At 37.6% G+C, this 21,050-nt stretch overlaps 1 protein-coding gene across 1 annotated transcript in view; it reads right to left on the reverse strand.

Annotated features, from left to right (window-relative positions):
* Window positions 1-21,050, reverse strand: part of LOC124172462 (zinc finger protein 260-like) — a 32,830-nt gene that overhangs the window by 11,352 nt on the left and 428 nt on the right. The window contains exons 2-5 of the mRNA XM_046551901.1: window positions 20,620-20,739; window positions 15,934-16,092; window positions 9,201-9,368; window positions 5,310-5,429 (exon numbers count right to left, since the gene is read on the reverse strand). Of these exons, the coding sequence (XP_046407857.1) occupies window positions 5,310-5,429; window positions 9,201-9,257 (177 nt within the window). The 5' untranslated portion in view covers window positions 9,258-9,368; window positions 15,934-16,092; window positions 20,620-20,739. The remainder of the gene's footprint in view (window positions 1-5,309; window positions 5,430-9,200; window positions 9,369-15,933; window positions 16,093-20,619; window positions 20,740-21,050) is intronic.

Consider the following 21,050-nt stretch of genomic DNA (forward strand, 5'->3'; position numbering starts at 1 on the left):
TTAGATCAAATATTAGTTTCCTCGGGGCGTTCAGTTGGGATATCGCGTTCATTTTGATTTCGTATTTTGAACATTTGTGGATATGTGGATGCATCTCCAAAAATATTGTTTAAAACGCGATTCATGAACTTAGGAAACGATTGAACTCATGATTGTGGAACATTTTTTTCGGTCCCCTTACCAAGATGATCTTTGGACTTTTGAAATGAAATGATGAAATTTTTTAATGTGGATGCATCTCCAAAAATATTGTTTAAAACGCGATTCATGAACTTAGGAAACGATTGAACTCATGATTGTGGAACATTTTTTTCGGTCCCCTTACCAAGATGATCTTTGGACTTAGTTTTTGGCGCCTACGATGAAATTTTAATTTTTTAAGTGCGCTGTATTGTGCAATGTGGATGCATCTCCAAAAATGTTGTTTAAAACGCGACTCATGAACTTAAGAAACAATTAGTCTTTGGACTTAGTTTTTTCAGGTGCATCATCTAACTAGGAGTTTAATCGTTTCTTAAGTTCATGAATCGTGTTTTAAACAATATTTTTGGAGATGCATCCACATTTCACATCACATCGCACTTAAAAAATTTCATCGTAGGCGCCAAAAACTAAGTCTATAACTAAAAAAGAGTATATGATGACAATGTAAAATGTGTACATTGTATCCACTATTTATGTTTTTCTTAGGTTGGTCGTACAGATATTTACTTTAAACTGGATCCAATTTTACAGATCCAATTCCCTCGCCGCATTTTGTTAGGAAAAACAGAATATGTAGGCGAAAATATCGGCACGGGGGTAGCACAGTGCCATAAAACGGCCACCCTTGTCGGCAGGCCTTTAAACTGGTACCGCGGAGTGAATACCATGGAACGCCAGCTGATGGCTCGTGCCTTGAAGGAGAGTTTCTTTGTCAACAAAAGGAGCACGTTTCCTTCCCTCCGCAATACTTTGTAGCAAAGGATAGTAACTGCACTGAGGCGGCGTGTCAGAAAGGTGGGTGGAGAGACGTGAGTGGGGGTCTCGGTCCTTCCGAGTTGAGCAATAGGAGAGCTTTCGTCATTTGGGTCCCAAACAATAACAAGGACCCCACTCACGCCCCTGAACCAACCCCACGGGGAAGAGGAGTCAAGTTTGCAAGTCCACTTTAACCAAACAGTGTATATCAAACTTTACAGTGCGTTTGTTGAAATCAGTTTTCCGCAAGACTCGGTATACCATTGCATCCATCCCTTGGGATTGTGTTCCTCCGCAAGAGTGTTCATAGACATTTTGGCCTCAATAAAAGTTTCACCGAGTCAAGATGAGTAAAAGACAACGCGCTAGTGATTTGTGGTGCTATTTTTCTAATTTAGGCAAAGCTTTAAGAAAAGCTTAGTGCGATTTATGCGGGAAAGAGTTGAGCTATGCTGGGACTATTTCTAACTTGAAGAGACACCTTGACATGAAACATCCTACTGTGAATGTGAATATTTCAAGGGCAAAACAGAGCCGATCTACCTTAGCACCTTCGGCGAGACAACCGTCTTTATCTGTGCACGAAGAACAAGATAATGAGGGTTCTCCAGAAGAAGCACCTACCACTGAAGTACCTTCAACTAGTGTGGCACCATTGAAATCATCAGCCTCCACTTTAAGTTTTGTCCAGCCTACTATTTCATCTTACATCGGAAGTCAAAAGATTGGAACTGGCCAAAAGAAGAAAATTAATGACGCCTTGCTGAAATTATTTTATTACGACTTTCAGCCATATTCTGTTGTCGAAGACAGGGAATTTTTGGAATTTGTTGCTGCTCTCAACCCAGCGTAGGCACTACCTGCCAGAAAGACAATAACGAATGCACTTATACCGGCTTCTTTCGAAAAGTGTGTTAATGCAGTGAAATTGAAGCTTCGGAGTGTTGAAAGCATTTGCATTACAACCGATGGTTGGACTTCTAGAAGCAACGAAGCATATGTGGCAGTTACCGCACATTTTATCGATAGTAACTTTTTCCTCCAGTCGGTACTTTTAGGATGTGGATCGACCGGAACGCAGCACAAGAGCAATAATATAGCTGAGGAAGTGCGGAAAATAACAGAAAAGTTTTCTCTTTCAGAAAAAGTATTGGTTGTTGTGACGGATAATGCTGCCAACATGAAAAAAGCAGTTGTAAAAGAACTCAGGTGGAACCATATAGGTTGCTTTGCTCACACGTTGAATTTGATTGTTCAAGATGCATTGAATGGGGTGACTTCTTTAGTGGAGAAAGTAAAAGCAATCGTCGCATACTTCAAACGAAGCCCAACGGCGATGGAGAGTTTATTGGAAATGCAACGAAACTCCGGAAACCCTAATCCCAAAAAATTAAAGCAACAAATAATTACTCGCTGGAATTCCACGTTTTATATGCTGGAAAGGTTTGTTGACGTAAAGAATGCCGTTAAAGCGACTGTAGCGATTATCAACAAGGAGTTACCAGTTTTAACAGAAGAGGAATGGGAAACTTGTGCCCAGCTATTGAAAGTTTTAAAGCCATTTGAGGGAGTGACCAAACAGATAAGCGGAGAGAAATATGTCACCGGGAGTCAAATGATACTCCTTACCCACGGACTATCATCCATTTGTCAGAAGATGCTACGCAATGAACTCATTCCGTCACAAGTAAAAAGTGTAATTGAAGAAATTAATGCTGGAATCGAAAAGAGGCTCAAGAAGTTGGAACAAAACAGTGTTATTTCTGTGTCCACATTTTTAGATCCCAGATTTAAACTACATGTGTTTTTAGATGAGGCAGAAGCAGCAAAAACTAAAGAAAGTGTAATTTCCCTTGTCCGAGATTTAATCGAAAAAAATGATCCTGCCTCAGGGTTAGCAAGAGAAGAAGCGGATTGCATGGAAATGCCTTCTACTAGTCGCGAAAGTTACGACATATTTGAAGAATTTGACAAAAAAATGGCAGCCAGCCGGCCTCAAGGTATGTTTATCAAATATATACATCTAGCTACAAACGCGAATGCATGCACACAAATATGAGTAGCAAATAAGTATTTTACCCTCAATTTCACAGTGGCCGATATAAGATCACGGGCAGTTGCAGAAGTGGAAAGATATATTAGAGATGACCCCCTTCCCCGCCTGAGCGACCCGTTGGAGTGGTGGCGGCAGCGGCAAGTTTTATATCCAAACTTATCACGTTTGGTAAAATCAAAGTTCAATGTGCTAGCCACATCAGTGCCTTGTGAGCGCATATTTTCTAAAGCAGGTGCAGTCGTTAGTGATCGACGTACTCGTCTGGACTCAAAACATGTAGAACAGCTATTGTTTCTGAACTCAAATGCACCACTCATGCATGATTGACATGCATTTAATACATTCAGTATATTCTTATATATTTATCTCATTCTTAGGATTTCATCTTCTGTATTGTCACTACTATGTTTGATTTTTGTATCTGAAAACATTGGCATGCTTGTAACAGCCTATTAACTTCACAGTGGCATTATAACGACATGTATTTCAGAAAAAGTATGGCAATAATTGTATTTGATTTTATATTGTAAAATGTCGTTTTTTAATACTTGTTAATAGAATTTCACCTTTTTCACCTTTATATTTAAATAGTGAAATTAAATAATAAAACACTAGTTAATGAGTTAATTGTTGATATTACTTTTGTTGAATATGATCCCCTCTATCCATCGTTAAACTAGGAGGTAGTTTAGTAACTTCAAATACTCGTGGGCTATTCAGTAGGAAAATCGAATATTGGAACACGTGAGGATACTCCGTTTACCTCCGTTAGTCTGCTTGTTTCTCTCTATATAGAAACATTTTCGCAGGCCAAATTTTACTAAAGGTACAAAGTTTTTAATTTGGTTTTATCTGTTATATAACATCAAGCACAATTTTCCATCTTATCATAGGCTTCGAGTAACTTTCTTTGCAGGCACTGGCTGTAACGAGGAGAAAAAATTGATATCTTACCGACGAGTCTAAAAGAGAGATTCACAAATGATCTGTATACTCAAAATATTTATATAGAATCGTTAGCTGTGCAAAAGTCAAAGTTTCTTATAAAAGGAGCATTTTAAAACTTTTCTGGCGCTAGATATGTGAATAACATCTGGCACTGACTTGATATGTAAATATTAATTCTGGCTCATTCTAAAGTAGACAGCAGATATTTTCTTGCGCGTGGATAACCAAGTAAAGGCTCGGAGCAGAACTTGCTCGAAATTACCATAACACTCTCCACAAACCTTACGATACCACACTAAGCTTTCATGTACTCTAAACGCATAATAAACAATATTTTCTACCGAATGACCCTACCTGTTCACTATGAACCGATATTTTGAACTGTTCTTTTTACTGAACAGGATCAAAGTGAACGGTTCATAAAAATGAACAGTTTAACCCACCTCTACACCAGATTATGGTAAGCAATGTTGGTGTGGACATTATTAGCTGGAGGTATGAAGAGAAGAATGAAATTATCATTTTGAAACAATAAGTGTGATAATGCACACCAACGAAGCTTCAGCGGTAAGGAGGAGATTTTAAAGGAGGAAAAGTTAAGTTATTGGTAAAGTTATGAAATTTTCCCTTGGGATTGATTGGCCACTGGAGTGCGACTACTGCTTCAAAACTCTATATTCCGTTCACATCTGTCATAGTCAGCTCTTGGTACCGTGAATGCAAAGGATGCATGTTCCTTCAAGTGCCAACCATGCAAAGTTTTCACAGACCCAGCCCCATGAGTTAAGTGGGATTTACTCAGATTAACTCCTGTTACGCCGCCAGGCGGTGCCCCCCCCCCGGGAGATGCTGCCCCCTGAAGGAGTGACCGTGAACCAACTGAGGTGGCTCAAGGGGACGCGTCGAGAAGTCGTTTGAGTCGAGTGAGCCGAGGGACATGGAGAGTGTTTGGGCTGGAGAGTCCCGTTTGTATAAGTGCGAAGAATTAAGTGTCATAGAAGTAAAAGAGAGCGAGGATTGTTTCGAGAGAAACCCAAGAGCACTTTAACACTCCCATGCACCCCTCTTTTCTCCCCAGATAAACATTATTCAAATCCAAACGCAGAATTTAAAAGTCAGAGCAAACACTAGTTTGATATATTTATAACATTATCATTGGCAAATAAATGCATTTTACAGCTTTTTCAGGAGCAAAATTCAAACATGTAGGTAATGAACAAAAGGGACAGATTACATTACCATGTGAGACAAAAAATGAGTGCTTCTACTAAATGATGTCAGGAAAGTTCCAGAGAGGAATGAATTTTTGAGACAGAAAAACTTAACATGGTAAAAGTGCACTTACCTCGTCATGATCTTCCAGGGGGTCTACAGCATCACTTGAGGTGCCAACTGCATTCGGTGAGATAAATGCAGGATAATTCTCCTCATTGAGGAGCTCTTCCTTCTCCCCTTTCTCATTAAACTAAAAGGGAATGTTGAATGTCACTCAATAAAAGCTATACAATAATTATAACATCTCTTATGCATAATAATAGAACCATGTTCTATTCCAGAGGCCACTCAAGCTGGTCCAAACTGTGGATGCCTGAGATTCTTATGACCAAACTTAACCCTTTCACTGCCAGCCAATTTCAAGTGGAATGTACAAAGACTGCCAAGGCTATTTTCTAAAAATTAGCATCATTTCAGATTTTAAAAAATTTACCGCTACTCAATTTTATTTAATGCGTATAGATTTTTTTCCCAATTCTTAAGATATATTTACCTCTTATAACCATAGATAGATTATGGGGGTTTACATAAATTACATCCATTGAAAAGGCCAAAATCAGGAAAAAAGTGAAATAATGGGGAACATGCATGAAATTTGTTCATCATGATAGTTAGTCTCATTGAATAGAAAAGTTTCTCACAAGTCCAAATATATGAGCCAAAACTCTCCTAGTACTCTGCTAACGTCAATAATTGCTAATTAAAAATGCTCGAATATCGCTTGAAGTCACGTGACCTGAAATGCCTCCTGACGTCATCGCACAGCACACCATTCACTTCACTAAAAGAGTAGAGTGGTAGAGCCTTGAATGCAAGATATCGAAGTAAAACCCTTCGTCAAGCCGTGTAGTATTTCCTAAAAGGACAAATTGACTTAAGAGGGATATAAGAAACCAAAATACTTCAGTTTACTTTAGCTCGATTCCCTTATGGTGGCTAATTTTTATTTCATTCCAAATCTCACCAAACAATCCCCTTTATTTATTTCAACAACGCCTTGGCAACCCAAAATATTCACAGTCTGCATTTTGTCGTTACAACAGCAATTATTTTCGCCAAATTTGCATTTGAGCCCTCGTAGATCGATTTTCTATCCACTTCCTCAGTGTGTCATCAGTGGATACCGTGCCGTGACGTCACGCTCCGATAACGTCTTGTTTTCAAGCAGCCGATGAAGATCAATTTTTAAAGACTCATAACTCAGCTGAGAAGCATTATTCATAGGCAAAATTTTCGGCAAGTACATTTGAGGTAGAGGCCTTCTTATTCCAGTACTTTACAAAATTGTGCATGCTCCCCATTAGGGCCGATAAATTGGCCCCTGGCATTTTTCGCTCAACCAGCGAGGGCAGATATATTGGCCCGATGGCAGTGAAAGGGTTAATACACTTGATGACTCAGCAACAGCAAGCAAACATCGTCGCCTGGCAACCCAGGGGTTGTATATTTTGTTCTTCCAGCTTCACCAACCTAGATGTTTCAACATTCTCAATGTTGGCGAAAGATGCTGGTGGTCTTGACACCAATTCCCTTTTCGCTCTTTCATTTCTTTCCACTATTTCAGGAAAATTGTCATGCATTTCGTAAAAATGGAAACATTGAGACAATCCACATGCATCCTGAAAATCTACGGAGCTTAAGTGCAGAGTTTAACCCTCATATGGATTTACGAATTTAGTTACGTCACAGGATTAACGGTGCCGCAGAGATGGTGTTTCATTTTTAGTTAATTTCTTTCAAAGTAAGCGTTTATTTAAAAATTTTCTACTGATAATGGTAAAAACAGTACTCTCGTTATTACGAAGTCACGGGACCGCAAATATGGAGATTCGTAATAACGAAGTTCGTATGAACGAGTCTTTCAGGAATCGTCGAAAACTCCGTGGATGATAAATGCGATTGAATTACGCGGAAATATATATAAACAGGAAAATTCGTTCCAGTTTCGGCATGCGGCATGACGTAATCGAGGGTTGACATCCTCCCGAACACAGTAAGTACCATTTACGAACTCGATGCGTTCCACGACCTTGTTCCTAAGTTGATAAACCCACGGTCCGGCCGCCGAGAGTTGTCTGATGACTGGCAGAATAGTCTAGGTTGGGGCACCGTTGCCAGGTGAGAAAGTGAAACGCCTATAATGGCTTCCGTGAAGAAAGGAGACGAAAAGTACGACGAGCGTGAAGGACCCAGCGGAAGAATCACTTGTTTTGGGGATTCGAAGAAAAGGCATGTTTTAGTGGATCAGGCTTATTTCGCTGCTCTGTTTGCATTTGACAACGTTATATGACTAGGCGATAATGTGAGGTGCGTTTGGGGGACAGCAATTGGCTGCAAACCGTGCTGGCGAAGGGTTATCCGCACCCCCTATTGTGCCGTCACGGGACCGGTCGTACTGTATGGAAGGTATTGAGGAGTACGGTTATCCTGCACAATGCAACACTTCACAAAAATCATGCGCTAGTTCACAATTGTGACGAAGTGAACTAAATGGGCGTGCAACGCAGCCGGAGCCGAAAAAATCATTCTCCGCGGCAAGGAACAACGGGCGAAACGCTAATTAGTTCCTAACTTCACACCGGAATGAATATTACTTTGTTCAAATTATGCCCAGAGTACGATTTCCTCTACGCCGCACGGCGTAAAACGGCCAAATCAAAAGGCGCCAAATTCCAAATTTGAAATTTTTAATGCTGTCATACCTGAAAATTCGTAAATCGAATGTGCGTAGGAAGAGCACTAACTGTACATCAAATTGACGAGCTGTAATGAGTGTCACCATGATCCCCCAGGAATGAAGCTTATGGTATAACGTTGCGCGAATGGTGAAGAATTGCCATAAATGACGCTCTCGGTCACAGTACACGAGGACAACTTAAACGTGGCGTGATTATTAAAACTTAGCGTAGTGAATATCGATGTAAATGCCATAGCTTATGCGTGGAACTTCGTAATAAAGTTCATTTTGTAACCGCCAGGACCGGGACTGAGGCTCGTAATATCGTAAAAACGAAAATTTCGTAACAAAGTTTCTTTTTCTATAGCTAGGATAGGCCTTTTCGTTGAGGCCAACGATTTTCTTTGTAAAAACGGGTACTTCGTAATAACGTTGTTCGTATTAACGAGAGTCTCTGAACATCTAAATCTTTCATCATCACCTTTCCATCGGAATGGAAAATTTTTACACCAATTTTAAAACCACGAGCACCGCTAAGGTGCAGCGAATGCATATAAGGGTTAAAGATCTCTGGCGACTACTATCACATGCCTCATGAGTGTGGAGACATACAGATTGGTGAAACTGGAATAACTATTTAAACCAAGATGTCAGAGCACAAACGTTGCATAAGACTTAGATACCCAGAGGGATCTACTGTAGCCAACCACTGTATCGCATACAATTACGCCATTCTGATTAATGAAGCCATATCTTTCATCTATGCAGATGGATATTGGGATCGGTTCAACAAAGAGGTGATTGGAATTGGACTCTCAAAGAATGGAATTAATAGAGATGCAAGGTTTCAACCAGAGCAAAACATAATTAAAGGAATGGGAAGCATCACCTTTCTATGAGAAAATTAGCAGGATTTTACAACAAGGATCTAATCAGGTGAAAAAGATTCGTGTTTAGGCTCTCTGACATAGCAAATACTTTTACCTTGAAAGTACACAAAATGAAGTTCACCACTGGAGTACTCAATGGAATGAAACACTTTTCTGTCAGAAGAATAGTGATGTTGTACAAAAAAGATTGATTTAAATGAAAACAGATAAAGATCTCAATGGTTTTGCAATATATTGTACAACTGGAAAAGTTGCACAACAGAAACTCGCACATTTGAGGGTGACATCCCATACAAACGCATACATACACTCAACGCAATCCTAATTTTGTCATACAACTACGAATTTTACTCAAATAAAGGCCATGCTGCTCCTAGATGAGAAAAAATCTTACCACAATATTGGCTCCGGGTAATTGGCAGTCTTGCACTGGAATGTATATTTCAGTCATTTGAACGGAGCATGCAAACTGTGAAGTTTCTTCAATCGCATCTCGAATACATTCTTTTGTGCCAGCAGAAGATCCCGCACTGTCATTAGCTGCCTCCTCCTCTTTGATGATCTGTGCAGAAAGTAAAAGTGGTAAAGAAGTCACCTACATCAAAATTAACAAATGAGTCATTCTCATCAGGCAAGGCCGTAGCAAGGGCAGGGATCAAGGGGGATTGATCCTCCCCAAAATGAAAAAAATTAAATAGATACTTTATGCTCGCTTGGTGCTCACACGGCGATATTATATAGCTGCACAGGGACATCTAGTAGTCCAATGCGACTTAAGTCAATAATTATCTAAGCAAATTTGTAGGTGCAGTGTGCGCAGTTGTAGTGCAGTGTGTGAAATAATAGTGCTGTGAATTAGAAGAGAGGTAGGTGACTTAAGGGCCTCCTGAGGGACCGCAGAATTGACTTCGACACCGAGGAATTGATTCATCGTTTAACATTCATTACACGTTTTTAACTGAAAAACATCCCTATTTCGCGTCATTTATCGCATGCATAGCGTAAAATGAGAAGGTTTGTTGCGGGTTGCCTACCTTCAAAACTGCTTTCAGGGACACGAGAAAAGGTCATTTTTTCGATAATGAGAAGGAATAGAGCTGTCGCGTTCGGTCTAAAATATCAACGAAAGACCAATGTTACACACAATTGGAAAAAATGAGGGCTTGCCAAAACTAAATTTAAATTATTTAAATTTTTAACGTTTTTTGTTAAAAATTTCGAAATTTCAAGACAAAATGGCGAACAGAAGATATTAACCGATTTTGAAAAAAAATCATATCTGTAATACCCACCCGGGTACGCAACTCTTGCCGGGTATTACGATTCGCTCCTAAAAAAGTGGCAAAACGAGGCACCCTAATGGTCAATCCATTTGAAGTGATCCAAGGTAGGTTGCTTAACCATTTTTCATATTTTTAATTTTTTAATATGTTTTTACTACACAAATGGGAAGTTCAAAACCGATTTAAAAAAATTTCATTTTGCACCGTTTATATGGGGTGGACATTTTTGTTTTGAACCACGGAGCGTTTTTTTCCCTTTGAAGACGTTTGTGTTAAATTGATTATCCCTGGACTGCATCATGCTACAAGATTGAAATTGGCATCGTTTTTTTTCAGTACTTTCTTCCATACAATAGTGTTTCATAGCCATAATTCCCCATGCAAATCTTACCTGTCTAAATGGTCTCCAAAGTAGGGGGTCAAAATTGAAGAATTCCACTCTTTAGAAATTAAAAAAAACCATTAAGGAGAAATTTATCAGAGTTAACATTTTTTTGTAGTAAGATATCATTGGGTACACACATTTTATAGAGTATCAGCATTGACAACTCACTCGTTAATTGTTTATGAATTTTTAAAATTTGGATTTTTTAAATTTTTGTTAAGTTTGAGGCTGCATATCTCAGATGGGACTGGATAAAAATACACGATTTTTACACATTATGTAGTCCTTTGTGATAGCAAAGTGAAGTAAAAATTTCAGCCGTGAAAGGGACATCCATCCTGCTCTTAACCCATTAACGGCCAAGGCTAATATTCGGTAGAAATATTTGAATTTATCATCATATTTAGTCTTAACCCTCTTAGTGCTATCCTTCTTCCTGGGTTACTGGCGAGAAATGCGGAGGGTATTTTCATAAAATGTAGCAACTTGGAAAAAAAAACAATACAAAGCTATTTTATTATATATCCATAAGCAGTTTTTTTTAATTATTGAGGTTAAACTGGTTAATCAAAAAAAAATATTTTTCCGTTTACTGAAAAAAATATATCAATGTAATAAGATATAGCAAATTAGATAATGTACTATGTAAGAGCCGATATATCGGCCCGCCGCACTTTTCGCCCAACCAGCAAAAGCCGATATATCGGCCCGCCGCACTAAAAGGGTTAATAGATACTAGAAAAGAAATTTTGAAAAATTTGAGGCTCTAAAAAATTTATTTATAACAAAAAAATAATGGTGCGTTTTCGCACCTTTGGCGGAATGTGGGTTCTTCGGTTAACATACCGTGAAAAACTAAAATCTTATTCTTTTCCACCTTTTTAATATATAAACACATAGAAACGCATAATTTATTATTTAAAATCATTAAGTAAGCGTTCATACTATAAAAAACCCCTTTTATTAATGAAAATTATTTGAATATAAGGGCACATTAAATTTTACCCAAAAATATATACACTGTGCCCTAACACTGACTAACATTTTAACATTACCTACACCTTTCCTTGTTACCTTTTTTTCGATAATATGACCTGCATTATCTTCTTTAGTGTCTGCTAGTAAAGAATTACGAGAAGGTTTGTCTTTTTTCGGATTTGATGCTCCTTCTGCATGTATTTCTTACTGATTGCCATAACTGAATCGGTCACCTTTTATTGACGTTAGCGCGTCATATGATCTTTGAAAAATCAATTGATGACATTTTTTGCCCTCCTATAGATTTTCAATGAATTAGTTAACACACTTTCCAGTCAATTGGTAAACAATGTCCACCACCTTTTTTTCCCTCTGATTTTGATTCTATAATTCGCGTTTGCATTATCGTGATGTATAATCCACCTGTGGGATTATTGGAATGACAGAAGCTGGGGAATAGTTATGCCTTTTCTCTCAAATTGGTAAATTGGCTATTTGTTGCTGGCCACAATGGTAACAGAGGTTTCATTCCATTTGACCGCGAACAATTCAGATTCCTCGTCAAATAAGCATAATCAATTCTCAGAGGTTTTTTCCAAAAGCTTTAGGGTCTTCAAGCGGGCACTTTCCAGTTCTATTTCCCCGAGTGGTTCAAGTTACAAAGGATCGCCTTTCCTTCAGTGTTTGGAACAAGAAACATGTATAAGAGAAGTTGTCAAAAAATAACCGATGCTGAGTAATTTCGGGAATTATTTTCAAGAGATGGGAAACTAAGATAGCTCCTAATCCTACCTTCACTCCATTAGTTTGATTGATTTAGCCCCTGCATACGAAGACAAATTGGATGAGGTAACCATCTGAAGAGCAAAGGCACCATAATTTGAACCCTAATCAAACCGGGTTATTTTGTATCAACATTTTTGCTGAGTGGCGTCCAAATCACGGAACCATTTGCTCATCCATAGAAAGGTTACGAGGACAAACTCCAAACTGCAAAAAATTAGCATTCAGCATAGTAAATATTGGTCTCAGCTTTGCACATTTGTCCGTTTTGTCGAGAGAAAAGGTGGATATTTTCCTTTATCTCTTTCTACTCATAGTTTGACGAACTAATTCAACCCATTTATCTTTATAATATCTTTAGACAAGCAGAAGTCCTGCTGCGGGAGCACATGATACCTAGACAGAATCAAAATCTCAAGACACTTCTCAAGTCTACAATACTAATTGTAACTGATGCCTACTGCTATAAGTAACATATATTACTTTTTGAAAAATATACCATTCCCTCCCAAACCTCGTCATCAAGAAACCGGAGGAAAATGTCAGATGGAGACATACCTCCAAATTTACGTCTTATTTATTCGTCATATTCCTTCTCTTTTGATATTGGACGACACAAAAACTTAGCATCAATATCCTTTTTCCATTTTGGAAAATTAGTGCCTTTTATCAGACGACTGAATATCTTTTTTGGTACTCTGATGGCTTTCCTTCTTCTTCTTGCGCACTCAGCCGGTGCTCCACTATGCCATCGCCTCGATGCGTTTGCAATGTTACCGCGATGTCATTGTTAATCGGCTTCGCAGTTCAAATGTTATCATCGACGTCTTCTTCATCAGTCAAGTTCTTAACGTCTGGCGGTATTTAGACAACATCCGTGGCGTCATCCACAGAATCCAGGGTTTCCTCTAAAGTGGTCAAGATATCTTGGGTGGACATACACTTTCTTTTATTATCCACCTACAGTAGTCTTGGCAAATTTGATGAGATGAAAAAGATAATTTTTTTCACTCCTACGTTGCCTGAAACGTTGATATTGAAGATGTAGGATCACCCAGTTACACCCGTCATACCTAACGAATGCGAATAGACCAATGAGACTAACTTCTTGAAGCTTTTTTCTAGCGTTAGAAGGTAAGATCCATTGAACTATACGTAGCAGTGATCCGTTTCTGATTTACCAGCGCTGTTTGAGAAACAGTACATTACACACAGTTGAAAACCGATAGGTCTCGTGGCGGGTAATGAAATTGCTCATTAGTACATATTGGCTAAAAGAAGCCACATTTTAGAAGACGACAGCTGTGAGACCAATAAGATAAGAAAGTACATTTTATGGTATTTAAAACCCAACAGGGATTAAATTGATTCACCGAATAATTACAGGGCGGCGTACAATATTAGTGACCAAGGTTTGCTACATTTGTCTCTCGATACGGTGCCTCAGCCCTAATCCGCCATACCCCCAAACGCCAAAGGTGCGAAAACGCACCATTATATGCAAGTGTCAAAATTGTACATCTCTAAATATATTATTTGGTTTAAAAAATCTGAGTAATTAAGCATTATTAGTACACTTATAATACTAGTAATAGGATTCATAAATATTCTTAGTGCACTCGTAAAAAAATATTAAGTTGATAGCCCTCGATGAGCATGAAATTTAGTAAACTTGAAAAATTATAACTAAACAATCAAGTCAAAATTATTAAAGAAAATGGTTTTAAAAATAAGTTTACCATCTAATGAATAATTTACCATGGAAAAACTATTAAATAACGGAGTAAATAATTTTTCACGAACTAATTAAAAAATGGTGCGTTTTCGCACCTTTGGCCGTAAATGGGTTAAGAAACCCTATGAGGAAAACATGTCAATCCTTAATAGAACAAAAAACAAAAAAAAGGAAACCAGCCCTGAGGGCTTGCCTCCCATTCATCTACACTACATCCAGTAGATTATCAAGAATTCTAGGAATAAATTGAATTGACACAATCAATAAGCCACCTTGGAAACTAATGATGTCTAAGAAAAAAGACAATGACAAGCTTGGAATAGGGAATACTTAAACAGGAACTTCAAGTACTGTACTTTAGCATAGAAGAAGTGCTCACCTTAGTTATGAAAACATGGAAATATTAGATAAGGTTGTTAATGGGTTGAGCAGTGCTGAGAAGGATAAAGATATTTGTGCTGTTTGTTGGAAGGAAAACATACAAAGCTGCTACACAATACATCAAGGATACTGTAAATCGTCCATTACTAAATATTTTACTTTTGCCATTTAAATTATGATAAGACATCATATCTAATGGAGGAAAAAATGTTTTAGAAAATCTCTAACATTTGCATAGTACTTAATCCTATGCATATCTTAGCCTCCAGATATTAATAACCTCCTCGATCATATAGGATTTTAATGTTTCATTCATCTTTGAGCGTGTCAAGAGGTGTGCCTACGTGTCTGGATTACCAGAAATTGTGCAATGTGATGTAACAAAGGGTAATGAGATAACGACGCAAAAGATGTCTCAAGACGCAACAAAAAGTTGCACTAGGGGGCTCGGGCACATGCTATGCACCTTTCTGTCTGCTTTGGTTGCGATCCATGCAACCATAAGGAAACGCAAAAGGGGACATATAAATGATGGGAAGAGACGGCACGAATAATCGGAGAACACGGATAACCCAAAATTTCACTTCAATGTATTGCAATGTTCATAATTTACAGAAAACAGAAAATATATTATTATTAATGACAAAATTCCACTATTTTAAAGTGCTACCCGAACACATTGAGAGCTTTCTTTGCCAGTTCGGGATCTTTTTAGCAGTGATAACATGGTTGTACTCGTGTTTTTAATGCTCTATATAAGGCCTGGTTGTGAAAACCATACATCCGTGGCTATGTGATCAAGGAAACAGAAAATTAGTTTGAAATAATGCTTTAAAACCACTGCTAGATGTCTGAAGTTACACTGTCAGGCACCACGCCCCGTAGTCGCATCTGGCACAAGTTTAACTGTTTGCAATTGCAGCGGGACTTGTATCCATGATCACGGAGCGCGGTGGTGCGCTGCAAGGCTAGGAAAACAGGAACACGGTACTCCCGTGAATGCAGCTAGCTCACTATTGCTTCCATTTCGAAGGGGATTCTAACAGAAGTAATATGCTTGGTGTATCCTAGTATTAATGAAATTATTCCGATGATTTTGCATCCAATTTTATTTTTTTATAAAGGTCGCTAAAAATATTGAGCAAGAGTAAAAATCATGCACGGATAATCCACAACACAGATACTGCAGCCGGATAATCGGACGTCTGTTATATTTACAACCTCCTTGTACGCATTCCTTTTTCTGTCACTCGACATGCCCCTTTTCCGTCCCCGTAATCATCTACAGAACTGTCTTTCTGCCAAAGAAAAAGTATGGACACTAATAGCAACTGTAACACCATGCTTTTAATCAGGGATGGACGGATCCAGGATTTTTTTCTGATCCGGATTCAGATCGGATCCTTGATTCTCGGAGCCGGATCTTTCGGATCGGATATTATCGGATCCAAATGCATTTTATTTCATTAAATACTGAGGGAGAGTGAAAATCATGCGTGGATAATCCGCAGCCGGATAATCACACGTCTGCTGTACTTAGTATACTAAAAAAACTGTCGATCAGGGAGTATCCCAAACTCACCACCTTGGTTCCGGCATCACTATTTCTGCACTCATCATCTTCATCCAAATCGCTCTCCAGCTTTGGACAGAAGCTCTCCTCCTCATCATCTTCCTGAGATTGCTGCTTCTCGGGAAGATCGCCTTCTGGTCCATCCGCCTCCGCACAACCTTTGAGGGCCTGTCAATGCACAAGGTATTCAGCATTTATATAAGTTCAACGAGTTCAAAGACCACATCAAAGGTTTTTGGGATTGCCTCACGGGTGAAATGGAGTTGGAACCCCTTATTTGACCATTGGTGGATTGGCGGCGGTTTCTAGAACCATTTTCTGGATAGGTTTCTTCTCTGTTTTTGACTAATTTTAAAGCTTCATATCCTCCACGTTCTAGTTACCTCATTTTTTTCAACAAATCCTGGATTTATTAAAAAAAAACATTTATAAAACGTTCAAGCATGATTTTGATAGAATCTGTGGATTAAAAGTAGAATTTGAATGAATGCTTTTTGAAAGAGGTGAAATATTCTAGCTGATATTTCGCATTGTTGCCTGTTTACAGTCAAAAGTATGTGTTAGATTGGTGTATGAAAGAAGGTTTCATTGTCCAAAATCAAAGTCAAATTCATTGTTTTTTTCTATAAAATTAAAAATTTCTTATTAATTATTTCTTTTTCGTGTAAGTAAAAATAAAATTATGTATTAAAATTGTATTTTTGCAGTAATTTACACATTTTTCAAAAGAGTTATCGTGCGCCGACCAGGGTGTCCAACTACAGTCGTGCCTGCCTCACAAAGGAAGCTATAAAGAAATAAAGCAGGAGGGAAATAACTCCTAATTGTATTCTGAATACTCCATCAGCAACACCTCAAATTATCATCTCACCTGACTGACATTAAAAATACTTTCTTCTGCTAACCTTTCATATGGGTAAAGAAGATTTGTTTGGAAAATAAATATTCATTCAACCTTCAACTTTTTCAAGATGGTGGAGTTTTTGCCTTGGCATTACTGCTCCCCTGAACTTTAGTCCGCTTCCTATGGAGCATTTTTGCAGGACATTCGTTAAGAAGGGTTGTTTGAGTGGAGTTGCCGAGCAGTAAAACCGGATAAGTGAAACTTAAATCATTATTGGGTCATTCCATGTCAGCTCATCCAGGCATGACACCCACCAACTCGGATTTTGATGAAACTTTGCAATTTTCATCCTTCCATGTAGGAATGAAACAGTGTAAAATATTTCTTGTCTATCTCTTATAGTTCCTTTGCAACATTTTAAAGTTTGGGTGAAACCACAGTTTTTTAATGAATAAGTAATCCAGAGGCACTTGTAACTCCAGAGGAAAATAATTTGTCTCAGCCATATTTTTAATCCGATTCTCTATGAAAATTTACAGGTTTACTATGGAAGTCATGAGGATTCCAAAAAGCAATTGAAAAATATCCTAAGAATGAAGAAACCGAAATGTAAAGAGGTATTATGCATGCAATAGGATAAAAACTGCATACTGTGAGAGACACAATATACTCTAGAACCAATGAACCAACAATGTATGTAGTCATAACAATGGCACAAGAGAACTTGGTAGAGGAAAAAGACAACACTATTATATTTGGATGATTAAATAGAAGATCTAGACAATGATGACCTCGTATCATACGCCTTAACAACTGTAGACTAAAAGTAGCATTGATAAGTAAGTCCAAAGCCATGGTTTTGTTCCACCATAGTGTGATAAATGTTTGTTTGTCAACATTAAGGAAGCTAATGTCATTAATATTCTACTTTTTAATTTGCTCGATTTTTTACGTGACTTTTGCAAATGATAGTACCTACAGAGGGAGATAATTTCTCTCAGCCATATTTTTCATCTGATTCACAATGAAAAACTACGGGTTTACTATTGAAGTCATGAGGATTCCAAAACTAATTGAAGAATACCCTAAGGGATATAGGATATTCTCTAAACTCTATGTTTTACAAGATTTTAGAAAATTTTGCCTCAAAAATATGGTTCAATAAAACATCAAAGTTTGACCTGAGGCAATATTTGAATAAAGCTAAATTATTTTTTCAAATGCATATTCCTTAAGGTATGACCCACCACCTATAAAAGTAAAATTCATGGCTTTTTGCTTGTTTTGTTGTTAAAAAAATTATTTAATCCATTTTCACAACTCTGGCAGTCAGTGTTGGGTTCTACTTCAAGTGTGATGAAATGCTTGTGTTAACTGTTTTCTTTATCTAAGTAAATATTTATGACATGAATCTTGCACATAATAAGTTCCAACATTAAACCATTTTTTAAGTGCAGGTTGCTTTTCTCCCGATAAGAAAAATACACTTTTGAAACAGGATATTTTAAGGAATTCATAGCACTTAGCCATCATTGCTGGGGATACCTTGATTTTTGCTTTATAGAACACATAAAAATACTGGATGCATGTGAATACAAGTTAATTTTCTCCATTTTGTATAGACAAAAACTTCACGAATATGTTTCACTCAATGAATGTTGTGCAACTTATAAGAATAATGTGAGAAGATACATTGTCTAACCTTGACAAGCATTTACTCTAATGAGGATTAGGCATTAACTTGTTGCTGTATCTTCTTTGAAGAAAAGATACTTTTTAACTTCATAGTGGTGCTGAGAAAAAGATCATATTACATTGGAATATGGCACCAATGTAACCACATATTTTAGACCTGAACAGGGTTCATTGAACAGAAAGCGAAAATGAGCTGAGTAAGCCCTGCCACTTTCACCATTTGTACAAAGTAGTTTTTCTCTCAGGAGGTAGCTATTGTTTGCCCTTTGTCTTCCTCAGTTGCCCTCCAACTTTGGCAGTGTGAACATCAAGTTTTTTTTTCCAATAAGTTCTGTAGTTAATATTTGTGTCCATCTCTAGAAATCAGGTATGTAAACCCTAAGGAAATTATTTTGACAAAATTTGTTATTTCTATTTCAGTTAACAATAATTTTCCACTTTCGTGTATTGATTTATCATTCAGGCTGATGTCTTTATAATGGCCCATTATCAAGAACGTGGAAACTGTAGTCGAGGAGAACTTACAATTAGAGGTACAGAGTGCCATAAACTAGCTTCACTAAGTGAATCTCCTAAAATTTGAAGAATTAAGTACATTGTAAAGACAAATGATTGAACTCAGGCATGGAATAAGTTCTGGACTTCTTTTGAGTAATTGTGAGAACCAAAAAACCTACTTTTTAGAAAAATATAAAACGTATCAAATAATTTGCTGTGATCCATTTAGATATCATAGAAAGAAAGGAGTAAATCACTACAAACAGTAACACCAGCATTTTCATTCATGATAAGTAGCATACTAGAAACTGTTGAAAGAAATTCCGGGACAAAAGATACGTGATTCATGAAGAGAAAAAGTGGATAAATACATACCCCATACATATTGAAGAAAACTGTGGCATTTAAGAGCTAATCCCAATTGCTGGCAGTGATGATAGCATTGTAGATTTCTACAAAGATTCATCGAAAGAAAAGTATTGGAGGAAATGAATTCATCGTTCAAGGAAATGGATGTGTCTCCTTTGAAACTCCATGCAATTGCATCTCACAGCAAATCAATGTCTCCTAATGGTAATTGAATGTTGCAACTTCTACTCTGAACAAAAAGGCTTGCAAACTATTGGATAAAGATTTCCTTCCAGAGCATGATTCAAAAGTTGTTGATAAAGCAAGTGATATGGATGTGCTAGTGGGGTTACTAAAAGAAAAACTGGTGACAGCAGGCAGTCAGGGAGAGATAATTCAGATACTAACACTAGCTTCTACTTGAGCACGAAAAAAGTAGCCACCAGATTTAATGTTAGTGAATATGGAATTCTATACCAGATCCAACGAGCGGCAAAAACATAGAACAAACTACTGTGGACTCAGTTCAGTCATTTTACCAAAATGAAGGATATTCCTGCCTTATGCCAGGAATGAAAGATAAGATGAGTGTGTCCAAAAATGTCTAATAAATATCTAACAGTAAGCAAAATATTAAATTCATAGTGGAAGAGTCTCAAGACTATGAACAATAGCAGCAGAAAATTGAGTCAAGGTATATAAAAATTAGTTCATGTAACTAACTTTTGACGTCTTTTGGTAATCCATTTGAATTGCAAAACGAACAACACCCCATACAAAAGTGGTAAAGAAGGACAAATCCCTAGTCCTTGTTTTAAACTCCTGTTCACTTTCATCAAAATATCCAAATCTGATCTGATTCCTGTGAATATCAATCTCTCATAAGGAACAAGCTATGTTGTTATATCCAGCTAGCAGCTGCATCATGATGTCATGGTCACGCTATTTAACTGTTCCAAACTCAATAGTACTCACCTTAACTCTCAATTCCTAATCACCCTTCACCTCTGTGGTGAACAGACATAGATACTGTGTTATATAATAAAAAAAACTGCTCCATGATGTGATGACAGCGTGCTCACTTGCTCAGTAAACAAATTAGAAGTGTCACTTTAGCAAAAAAAACCGTTCATTATTACGAATAATTAATTTTAAATGACTCACTCATGAAATTATTCTGTAGTTGGTCATTATTGATCAGGTGAGGGAGAATGGTTTCCGTTTCTGCTGAGAGGTGTTGGAAATATTCCACAAAGGAATGATATTGTGCAGTAGAAAAATAGAACTGTACAAGGCACAAGTAAACTCACCAATTCATCAGTGGCTAATGGATCTGACACATCAGTTGAAATTCCTGTTGGATCTGATGCGTACAGCACAGGATAATTCCCTTCACTGAGGTTACCTTTGTCCTCGTCTTTCACATGAAACTAGGAGAGAATAATGGGCTTCACTCAATAAAAGGAAAACAATAAGAACCTAATTCAATAATAAAAAATCCTCTTTTGCTTGAAACCACTTCAGCTGGCCAATGTACTCATGAGATTCTTGCCACTCACAGATCAAACTCCAGAATATCAACGTTCATCTAAGGAGGGGGAGTTATATCACAAAGGGAATGCAGTTTGAATGAGAGTTATGGTCACTTAGAGCAGAGGTAAAACAGCTGGAACGATAGATCGAGGTTCCACTGTACATTTAATTGCCTTCATCTTTTGTTACTCAGTCTTATAAAGAGGTG

This window comes from Ischnura elegans, assembly GCF_921293095.1.
Source record: "Ischnura elegans chromosome 13 unlocalized genomic scaffold, ioIscEleg1.1 SUPER_13_unloc_1, whole genome shotgun sequence".
In the NCBI taxonomy this organism is placed as follows: domain Eukaryota; kingdom Metazoa; phylum Arthropoda; class Insecta; order Odonata; family Coenagrionidae; genus Ischnura; species Ischnura elegans.